This window comes from Diadema antillarum, unplaced genomic scaffold (assembly GCF_040938485.1).
Source record: "Diadema antillarum isolate AM-2024a unplaced genomic scaffold, OU_Dant_1.0 seq00000643_RagTag, whole genome shotgun sequence".
In the NCBI taxonomy this organism is placed as follows: Eukaryota; Metazoa; Echinodermata; class Echinoidea; order Diadematoida; family Diadematidae; genus Diadema; species Diadema antillarum.
Window position 1 is genome coordinate 1,154,274 of NW_027271557.1, and position 12,016 is coordinate 1,166,289.

At 41.3% G+C, this 12,016-nt stretch overlaps 1 protein-coding gene across 1 annotated transcript in view; it reads left to right on the forward strand.

Moving 5' to 3' along the window:
• The window catches only part of LOC139736387 (nephrin-like), a 31,584-nt gene extending 22,698 nt beyond the window's left edge, over positions 1-8,886 (forward strand). Inside the window, exons 6-12 of the mRNA XM_071647142.1 lie at positions 1,365-1,670; positions 1,962-2,240; positions 3,799-3,819; positions 4,378-4,785; positions 6,634-6,765; positions 7,513-7,646; positions 8,073-8,886. Coding sequence (XP_071503243.1) covers positions 1,365-1,670; positions 1,962-2,240; positions 3,799-3,819; positions 4,378-4,785; positions 6,634-6,765; positions 7,513-7,646; positions 8,073-8,555 — 1,763 coding nt within the window. The 3' untranslated portion in view covers positions 8,556-8,886. The remainder of the gene's footprint in view (positions 1-1,364; positions 1,671-1,961; positions 2,241-3,798; positions 3,820-4,377; positions 4,786-6,633; positions 6,766-7,512; positions 7,647-8,072) is intronic.
• The last annotated feature ends 3,130 nt before the right edge of the window (positions 8,887-12,016 follow it).

The window sequence follows — 12,016 nt, forward strand, 5'->3', positions numbered from 1 at the left end:
ACTTTTATACTGCTGCATTCACTCAAGCCATACAATACATATTTGGGAAAACATGTCCTTTAATCAAATCTCTCTCTCGTGCACTTTCACTTCGGGTAATTTTTTCTTAACCCGGCCTGCTGATTGGGTTCAACGTCTTCACAGCGGAAGTGATCGCCACTCCCTGGTTAATGCACAGAGAAGATTTTTTTTTCTTTCAAATGTCAATACCTTTCATTTCTGTACTCTCCCTGGCACATTTTGTGATATTGTATCATTTTTATTATAACATGATCCCGAATGTATTGTCTTTAAAAATTCATTGAACAGCAACGAGCCAGCCAGTCTCTATTGAATGGATGTTGAATGAATCAAAGAAACAAACACGAGTGTGTGATTTACTAGTAGATAAGGTGAATATGTGGCAGTGTCACAAAGCAAAAACAATCCCAAAGCAAGACAGAGAGGTATTTTCTATTATAGACGTTGCATACATTCAGACAGGCAGATCAACACCTTCCCACACACACGAAATCATTATATTCTTACAAACACCTTTCTAATAATGGTTCCTTTACTAGAAAATAAGAAAATAGCCAATCTGTCCTGCGCTGCTGTACCTACCAATGTTCCGTACCTTGCAAAATGTATGCACTCGAAGCAAGGTCGACCATCACTCAAGAGCCACCTAGACAAACTTCCGCACCACCATTGTGCACGTGAAAAGCCTCCTTCCCGTTCATGTTTGTACAATGTTCTCAATTCCATACCCTGTTTCCACCGGTGAACGCCCTAAGCCATTTCTTCCCCGGCAAGATTCATATTATTTCCCTTTCCCGGTATACTCGGCCCATCCCATCATACATTACCTTTTATCAACATTCAGCGTTCTGTATTCCTTTCAGGGTGGTCCCCTTTTTCAGACCCAATTATCACGGGAAATAGGACAAGCTACCTCATGGCTGGTTTAGACAGGTGTTATCTCGTTCGCACTTTCGTTTCAGTATAGAATAAAGTAGATAAAATATAGACTAGTATCAGTCACTTTATTCTGTGAAGGCTGTGATATCATGTGACTGACATCCATTTCTGCAGTCCACACTGTCATGAACAGACGGAAGTTCGGTCCTTTCGATTTGTTTTTAACAAAAGCGTCAAAACCTGCTTGCCCATGTAAACAGAGCAATACCTACCTCAATGCAATAATGAAGTGGAATACATTGTACTATTATTACATCGCTCTTATCGTAATTATCATCATTTAAGTGATTGTACTATCATTATCATTATTTTATCACACATTTCTGGGGATAAAATAGGATATCTGTTGGCCATTTATGTCCGTGAACTCAATTTCAAAGAGGGCTTTTTTTTTCTCTGCTCAGACGCTCCAAATTTAACGAACGAGGGTCGATCCCGTGTCCATGGCAACGAAGGGGACGCCACCACGCTGAACTGTGTTGCGGAGGCGTACCCCGAACCCACCATCACGTGGTACAGTCCCGATAATCGGACGAAAGGAGGATCGGAGGTCACGAAATCGATAGTGCGCCAGACCGATTACTCCATACTAGTATCGAGCCTCCTGCACATCAGCAATATCGATCCCGCCGAGAACTACGGAGATTATCGATGCGAGGCCCGCAACGATAACGGGGTCGCGATCAGCGTGATCAAGCTCAGTGGAATAAGTGAGTGGAGTTGTGACGTGTTGGCATTATTGTCTCCTCTAATTATTTCTATTGCGTTGCCTTAAACATGTTTTAAACAGAAGTTTCATAACTTCACAAGTGCAGAAGCGGTTGTGAAGTTTCTGTAGTGGTAATAATACTTGTCGGAATAATACTTTTTAGCGTAGTGAGTTTTCATCGACGGTAAAGGCAAAAAAAAAACACAGTTGAACGAACAAAATTGCTATATTAAATTATGCAAGGATGCTTTCTCACAATTACCTTTGTTCTCTTTATATCTTGCTACTACAGCCAAGCCATCCCCACCGCTGTCCGTCAGCGTTGATACGTCCCGCACCACGTCCAAATCACTCACTGTCGACTGGGTGGCGGGGTACAATGGGGGCGCCCTCCAGTCTTTCACGGTGAAGGCGTGCGTGAGAAGAGAATGCATCGTCTACTCCAACATCTCCGGCAGTCACTTCGAGATCGTCCGCCTGTTACCGTTCACAAGATACCAAGTCAAGGTCAAGGCCGTCAACGACTTCGGAGAGAGCGATTACACTACCGGACATGCGACCTCCACTGCCCGTAAGTAAAGTCATTGTCGGCGAAGCGATCCCTATGTATATCGCATCAATTAGCGTTGCTTCAACAGGGGGTGCATGTCACGATCGTGACATTCACGAGTCATGCAGCCCACAAAGTCATACTGCCCACGAATTGTAGGCAATTGTACCTACTGCCCATCACGGGTTGTACAGCTCGCGAGTTATACAACCCATGAGCTACTGTATGCTCTAAGTAAGCAGGGCCCATGAGCTTGACATCAGCTAAAATAGGCCCACGACCTATACGATCCAAGAGCAAGACGCGCAACAGACTAACGAAAAAAGATGAACACAAAAAGGCCCACGAGACAAACATTTGGAGAATAAATCCCGCGAGCTTGACATTACATCGTGGAGCTCAATTTCGTAGTTTCGAGCTCGTGAGCCTCATTCTCCTAGTGTCAAACTCGTTTTTCTTTTTTTTTTTTGTGAAGTTAAAATTATATAGCGTCTAGCTCACGGGCCTGTTTTACATTGTAATTGGTGTCTAGCCCGTGAGATATTTGATTCGTGGGTGTTTATGACTGAGGGACTTTTTTCATTGTGTAGCTCGTGGACCGTATGACTCGTAGGTGTCTAGCTCGTGGGATGACCCCACAACATGCCTATGTGGCGCTCAGTAGTTAAGTTTTTCTCTTCTCCGTATGGGGGGGAAAAGATTATAAGAAAAATCAGAGAAAAGTCTGTGTAACTAGTTAGCGAGCAACCTGAAACATTTCATAATAGGTAAAATCTGACAGGCTGATATTGCGTTTGAAAACAATATGCAATGTCATATAGATCTTGGGGATTTTCTACGGGACAATGTTTCCTAGATTTGCTAACACCAAGACAAAACATTTTCCTGCCTCAGTGTGAATTACAACCTGTATCTAATTTGGTATATAATTCCACAGCTACAGATCAAATGATAATCCATAATGGCTTAGGGCCCCGTCACACTTAGAGCGTGTTAAACCAACGAATGTCCAACGAATTCGAAAATTTGAAGATATGCGTTCGCATCTGTTGCTAATACTAGAATAGTTCGTGACATGTTTGACGTTCTTTGTATACGTTAGGTATTCGTAGGGATTCGAAGAGATACAATGGAGCCGGTTTTTTTTTTCATTTTGAGCAAATCCAAAAATAAAAAATCGGTTCCAAGATATCAAGGCAATAACTATACTCTGAAAGAGAGTAGTTGGTAGAGTTTGTTCTCCGTTTGGTGTGCCCGGAAAGATAGGTTACATCGAAATTGTATAGACCATGGTGCTACATTCGATCGCTTTGCGCAGGTCACACACATATAGGTCGTATATAGTTCTGCAGTAGTTTCTGCGTTTTCCTGTTTCGTTTTGTTTTGTTTTTCAATGCTTCGCGCAATCACATTGCCGTGTTTTCGAATGTATTTTACAAAGTATACTCACAGAACATTATTGTTTTATACACCAGCCATGGACAGAGAGCTTTAAGTTTTGTAACATTTGAATTAATTCGTGAAGTAATGAAGCCTCATTCCTTTATATGCTTGTTTCTTTCTATTTTGCTCACTACAGCGCTGTCTCCTAGTGAATTGGGTAAGTCTTGACATTATGTAGTTACCGTTTATAGACATCACCTTGTCTGCTTGTTTGTTTGTTTTTTCTGCATATACATTTAAACCGCTCAAGACCTCCAATCCACATTGTCACTGACATTGTACAGAGACAAGTTACCTTCGGTAATGGAAGGCTTGTAGCATATATCCCTGCACGACAACTATGTTTACAAGTGATATCACTCCTGTTCAACTTTTAGAGTTATTTTGCACTATGAAAGTATTGTAGTGATAAATATAAGGAAACTTGGACTGTGATTATTCTCGGATTTGTTTCGGATAATTACAGGATAAGATTATGCACTTGTACATGGGTAGGTATGAATACGTCATGTAGAAAGGTATCTGCGTAGATGAATGAATACAATATACATCGACAGGAAATGTATTATTCATTAAATGGAACGGAATAACTTTTATTCAGCTTCAAATGTAGACAAAGCCGTTGCCAATACGTGGAAACTCGCACAAAAATAGTGTATATTAAAACTTTTACAAGTGCATTTTATGTTGTGATCCGTTTTCGTACCCCATACAGATGTGGTCGCGCAGTACGACTTCGAGGACGGGGGCTCCGTTGTCACGCGCTCAAAGTCGAACCAGAGTCACAGCTCACTTCCGGCTAATCTCTGCTTCCGGGTCGAATACGAGAATGAGGTCGGCGGTGGGAGAACTCCGGGTAAATCATGCGTCAAGTTCGGGGGTCGAATCCCCCTGAATAACAGCGCCTCGAGTTCCCGCATGTGGATCGTAAGCTGTGGGAGTTCTGCGCTGGACGCCTGTAGTGAGGCTGACAGGGTGCTAATCCCGACTCCTGGTGAGTTCGAATATCAAGCTGTCTTGGGTCTTCGGGCCATAACCTGGGTCAGTTGGTCCATGGATCAAAAGTCACTTGGTCACTATATGCGTCGGTACGCTAATCAGGTAGCCCTCGGTCATTTTGTCCGTTAGTCTACATATTTTCGTGACATGATAGTAGTGAAGGTGGTCAACGTCAGGTATTATCGTACTTAGGCTGCAACTACTGTCTACCAGCCCTGACGTTAGCAAGAAATGTGCTATGATTTTGGAAGTCACAGGGAGTCATTCAACTGAGTAGACACTGATATGGATGATGATTATGATAGGGGCTTAAGTTCAAAGGTCAAAGTGAAAGGTCCATGCCCGTTGGCTGAAAAAAAAAATGTCGTCTTCCCCCGTAACTTCTGCTAGGATTGTTATTTGGGAATGTAAAGTGAATTTTGTCTACAGGTTAAAGGAAAGCCATACTTCGAAACAACTACCATGATTGCTCGAGCCACAGTGTGCTCAATTCGAATTGCTCTCATTTCCTATTATGACGTGCGACTTTTTCTGAACAATTGCACAGTGAATTGTTCTAATGCGAAGTGACCTAGGCATGCAAGGAGCCTGGATTTTTTTTTTTTATTAAGGTACAATGCTAATGGCCATGAACAATTTTTGAATAATTCCGGTCTGCTATGCAGGCATCAGAGTATATGCGACTTGTTATAGACTTATTTATTTTAGTGTTTTGGGTGCTTTGGGGGTGTGTAATAATCACATGCGATTCATTTTCCTTTGTAAGCGGAAGTTTATCTTGCCGCTGTCGTTCTTTTGGCTTAATTCCTTTTTAGTCATCGGTGTGCCGAAGTCAAATATTGATATAAAGTCAGATTTGTACATTGGAAATGTGGTGCTGGACGAAAGTGAAAGTAACGCCTGAAACAACATGAAAGATATCTGAAACAATGGACTTGCTGGAATCAGCCATTCAGTAACGTCTGCTCAATAGACTTAACTGCTCTTTCGTTGGACCACATGACTTTGCTTTAAGAGGAAACAACAGCAACGAATGTGCGAAAAGGTTGATGACTTTGTAATTTGACTTTGCTAAGTCAAAGACGCGGAAAATGGAAGTAAACTGTATAGTGTTTAGGCCCTGATACATCCATAGGGTGAAAGACAATTTCCGACAAGGTGACTAAAGATACATATAGTCTGGTAAGGAAGCGTTCGCCTGGTTTTAATACAGTCATGTTGTTTCGTAATGGTTTCACATGAATTAAGAACTCGTCAATCGGCACTGAATGTTCGGGTCATGCCGGTGTAATGGCTCCCCGTTCTGATAGCACGAACCGATAAAGGGTGTTAGGCAGTGCGCATTGTAGCCATACACTGTCGAGTTGCCGATTCAGGACACCAGGAACTTAAAAATGCACCTCCAATATGCTGTGATTTTCAACATAAAGCTTTTCTGAGTGCAAGGTGATATAGAAGCGTATTCCAAGGCATAATGTTGCAAAGAAACGTGGAAGAGTAGACTTCTAAGCACACAAACCCAAATTGATCAATGTGGTCAGTTGTTGTTGTTGTTGTTGTTGTTTTTGTTGTTGTTGTTGTTGTTGTTATCGTCGTCGTCGTTGCTGTTCTGATATTTGGAGTTATCAAGAGCCGTGAAGTCCTCTGATTTCTGTTTAAGGTCCATTCTATGCTGCTTCATATCTGTGTGTTCATCTTAACGTCATTTACACCTATGAAATATCGAGCTTTAGATCTGAGATTCTTACCCTACGACGCGGCTTTTAGGCAAATCAAAACAAAAGAAAGCAAAGACAAAATAGTGTTTTGCACAATAATGCGCAAGACAGGTGATTTCATTATCCATCCCGCGAGGAGGGGAGTCACAATGAGCGTCGTAGATCTGAAGCTCGCTAATGTTACACCGGTGATGCGGTGACATTGAACGAGTTAAACGTGACGTTTTGACCTTGTTTTTGTTGCTTGTTTTCAGCTGCTCTCCAAGATCCCCAGGAGAATGCCGGCCTCAGTATGACTACCCTGGTGGCCATCGCTGCGGGCGCTGCTGTCTGTGTTCTCGCTGTTGTCATTGTCATAGCGGCATGGCATTGGAACAGGAAAAGAGGTGAGATCGGAGGGGAAATCAAAAAGTGGATGTCTTCTATTTCAATACAATGTGTAGTAAAAGACAACTCAACGATGGAAAAACAATGATTATGATTTTTCAGTCCTTTTGTCAACTGCTATTCAGCGAATGTTACTACATGCATCAAACAATGAGGGACCGTCAGGCGATTGTATGATGCTGGCTGGACTACACTGAAGAAAGAAATCGAGAAGGGGAGACTTTACAACTTTTACAACTTTCAACCCTTACTCAGCTGTTTTCTTCAAGCAGGAAGGGACCAATCATGCTAGCTTTAATATTCTCAAACTTCTACTATCTTTTCCTTACCAGAGCAACAACAAAAATGTTCATGCAAGTAGCCAGTGATGCAGAAGAGAGTTTTATGGAATAGAATGAATGCCATGAAAAGAAAGAAAATACTTTTATAGGCAATCTTGTTTAATACCTTAACTCTTGGCATTGAGTCTACTTTTCTGACACGGAAAAAAAAATAATTGGGGTGTTAAATTTTGTTCAGGATGTGGCTGATGACCTTCAATATATGTTTTTTGCTTTTGAGCAATTGAGAGAGGGAATGCTGAAGTGATTAATGAGATGAAAAGGTAATAAACCCTTTCTGTGCTGTACGACTTCGGACAGTGTGTACAAAACTATGAGAGTTTTGTGCCAATCAGCACTCAATGCACACAAAGGGTTAACCAGTGAGTGTGTGTTCACAATCTAGCTCCACTTTTCTCAACACAGCGGGCTCCTCCGTGTGGCAACAAAAGAGCATGCGCAGTCGGAGGCTGCCAACTTTGCCGCGCACCAACGGGACTGGCCCGCCCTCACCGTCCTGCCAGGAAGTGATAGAACGAGAGGCAAGTGACGAACCCAAAGTGCGTATGATCATACTATGATGACAACTTGCTAAGTCTTGAAGTGTCACCCAATGTTCAGGCCCTCCTTACCTTTTAATGATCAGTGTGAAAGCAAACAAATCGGACCATGAAGGTTTCATACGTCATAAAAAGAATAGGTTATTGATTTTCAAAAGATTTGTGCGGGGTTTTTTGTGTGTGTATGTGTGTTTTTGCAAAACGGTGTCGACAGTCACTATGGCAAACTAGGAAGTTTGTTGAGTGGTGATGCCATACCCTCATTTTAACCAAATAAATGTCTCTTTAGCTTAATCAAACTGAGGACGCTATGATAGTCGATCCTTCTCAGCGAATTGTTATGCCATTATATCTGTAGTGACTAAATAATGTTTTACTTGGAAATGAAAATTCAAAGCTATGACTATTTTGTTTGCACATGTTCAGGAAAACGCCGGAGTTGAGCTGTACTCCGTGAATCCCTCCATGCATCCGTACGCTCAACTTGGGGAACTCTCAAATACACGTACCATCAACGACGGAGATCCAAACCGTGGGAGCAGCGGACCAATGGACATTAATGGGAGGGCGCCGCCAAGCGCCGAAGACGTGCAGCGGATTCATCTGGAAGGGACGTACACCACCTCCCTGAGTTACGTGCCCATGAACTCGCCGAGTTGCGTGAGGGTTGCGAACCAGCACAACAACTGCTCGTCCAACGAGCCCGAGTTCCTCACCTCGCCGGAACGCCGCAGGAACTCGCCGCCCGAGCTGGCCGACGATGTCGCGACGGGCCTCCTCGTGAACCTCGAAGATGGCCGGACAAGGCCGAGTGAAGACCTCGGCTACTATTCGGTTCCGAAGGGCACCCGCGCGGCAGAGCTGTCGGAAATATCTGAAACAACTCCTTCGCTCCTGGCTGTAGATTGAACTGTGGGCGTAGGTGCTGTCCATGCGGTTTTCATCTAACCTGAAGGTTACCGTAGGTTTTTATTTGCTATGGCGTAACCTTTGGCAACATCACTTGGCGTAGTTGCGTCATTTGATGTGCAGATGACTTTGCCTCTCCAAGGGGAAAAAGATATCAGATTTTTTTGCTATTTTCATATTATTGCTACTTCAATGGCGAGCTGCCACTTCCCTAAAGCCCCAAACAGACAGCTAGTGAGTAATGCCATAGCAATAGTAATGAACATAGCAATACTTTGTAGCTTACATTCCCAACAATATCCCTCATTTCCCATCTTAACCCCACACCTGCCCCCCCCCCCTTCCCCGAGTCAGAAAGTAATGCTTATTGTCATGATCTTCTGTAGGTAAACTAGTGCAAGTCATTCGCTTTATTTCCACCAAGAAAAACGCAATCCAGTTTACACAAGTGGTCAGCGAGACTAAATGCTCATAAGTTGGCATTTGATGTGCGCGTTCTGTGAACTGGTGTGTGCGGATGGCATTTGAACCAACGTACTATACATGATAATGTGATGGTCACCGTCTTCACCGCGTCCGATGCCAGAATCTACAACGTGTCCACGGAATGTATCGAGTTTCGTCACTTCGAGTTTAGAAATGAGGACACGTAATTGGATATCAAACTTGCTGGGGACGAAACCTGACAATGATCTCATAAGCTGCCTCTGGTAATATTGCTTGAACTGAGAGGTCAAAATGCGTTCAAACGATGTGGACATGCCTTTTGAACAGCACCAACTGGGCACCGCCTGAGAACAAAAAAAAAAAAAAAAAAAAAAAAAAAGATGTCTACATCCATTCAGGTGACAAGCCCTCAGTGTCTATTATGACGCACATAACCACGTGGTCATGACGACATTGTACCTAGTCTAATGCACCAGAGGTTTCGTTTTAGACATCATGTTGTCATCTTGTGCAGCTACTGTGCCATGCACATTATTTTTCAGGTTGCCTTTTTTATTGTTGTTGCTGTTTTTCTACTTTTCTATTCTACCTGTCATTGATGCTGACAAGTAGGCCATGTGACTTATAAAGTGTCAACTTAAAACAAAATGTTATGTTCTGTATTTACATCATTGAAGAAGCAGTACTTTTATAAAATTTGTGTATTTGGCTTTTATGGTTATAGCTCGATTTTATAATGCTCATTTATCATCAAAGTACATGTATATGAATTAAAATTGTACGATATATTCCACCGCAATAACAGATAAAGACGTAATTACGCTATGAACATCATGAAAGAGTAACGAGAAAGAAGGAAGGAAAGGTTTATACGCGAGGCAAAATCTTACGGTTTACAATAATTATCATAATATTTGCAGCAACGAAATTCTTGTGTTCCGGAAAATCTATAGAACTTTTAGTATAATCAATTAATTTCGTCATTGTCAATTCAATTTCAGACAGCAGCACTTCCCACAAAAGTGCAGATTAACTTTTATTATAAGTTAATATAAAGGTAGATAAATAAAGAAGAATTATTCTTATACTGTTGTCATTGACATTACACTTCTCATACCACCAAGAGTTGCTATACGTACCAATTACCGTTTCATATGATTGGGCATTGATTAAAACGACAACGACAACAATTAAAACAAATCAAAGACATTACTTTTCTGTGCATCTTACCTCTTAACGAAAGGCATAATGCTGTATTTTGCGTCAAATAAAGGGAGAAATACACTGTACAATACATGTGAATGTAATTATGTATATATTATAGATAAAATTTTAAAGAGCAGAGGTTTCACATGGGGCTTCCACTGAAAATAAAAGGATATGGGGTAATCCATAGAGCAGAGTGTATTCCTATAGGTGCCGAAGTGTGCAATGTGTGTATTGGTGTTGGGGTATGAAAGCGAGTTCCGGATGCTAAGAGGACCCGGTAGCCGTGCTGAGCGAACAAGGGTTAGCGGAGGAAGTATCATGGGTAAAAACTTGCCAGGCACTACGAACTATCTTGTGACTAGAACGTTTTCTGACTTGGTTGAAACATCTCTCTGGTTTCCGGTCATTGTCTCTCTCTCTCTCTCTCTCTCTCTCTCTCTCTCACTCTCTGTCGGTCTGTCTGTCAATCTATTTATCTATCTATCTATCTCTAATCTGTCTATCTTTCCCTCTCTCTCTATTTATCTCTCTCTCTCTCTATCTATCGCTATCTATCTCTCTCTCTATCTATCTATCTATCTATCTATCGATATCTATCTCTCTATCTATCTGTCGCTATCTATCTCTCTCTCTATCTATCTATCTATCGATATCTACCTCTCTCTCTATCTATCTATCTATCTATCTATCTATTCTATCTATCTATCTACCTATCTATCTCTCTATCTATCTATCTATCTATCTATCTATCTATCTATCAATATCTATCTCTCTATCTATCTATCTATATTTATCGCTATCTATCTATCTATCTATCCATCTATTTATCTACCTATCTATCTCTCCATCTCTCTATCTATATCTCTATATCTCTCTCCTCTGTCGGTAATTTCTCTCTATTATCTTTTCTTCCGATCTGTAATCGAAGCAAACGCACACCAAAACGCTTTTTTTTTCGGCGCGCTGTTTCTTTTTCTCTTCATGCATCTCTTTGGTCCTTTCCTTCATTCTGTCTTTCCAGCATATATTATATCCTTCTCTTTCCTTTCGTTTTATGGCCTTTTCTCCTTTGTAGGCCTATAGTTTATTGACATCATTTTGGGCATTTTGTATGTGTATGAGTACGTGTATGTATACTTTTATATAACTCCAAATTAATGTATAACAATTATATTGTGTACTAAAATTATCGTACATTAATACGCGATTGGCTTTTTGGAAAGTACTCTTACAATCGAATTTGATACAGTATACGTGACATTGCATAACTGCTCGCATGCCTTCTTTGTAAATATGAATGTGTAAATTTTGGCCTACTGTGAGCCTCGTGATGTGCACGTGTATACAGGTGATGTTTATACTCAAAGACAAGGTAGCCATGCACTTATGTCCTAACTTGTGGCATTACAGAATAAATATGTTACTCGTCACTATATGAGTATCATAATATGTAGTGACCCGTGCTAAATATGACTGTATCATTTTGATATCACAGTTTATATTGGACATGAGATAAGACCATATAATCCAAGGAAATTATAACCAGTGCATTTTGCTGACTTTTACTTGTATAATGTGTAAACAAGTTTCCATTAATTTGTAACTTTGTATTTCATAGGAAACATACAATTAACCTAAAGGCGAAGTCGCGGTAGGAAGAAGTCACTTCGTAGAAATATAACGTACAGCAAGACTTGTATGTGTAAACGCGCAAGTCGACCAATCGCGCAAGCCGACGCAATATATTGAAGTCATTTTTTTTCTCACCATATTTGCTACAAAATTATTCTGTCAAGTCGCCGATT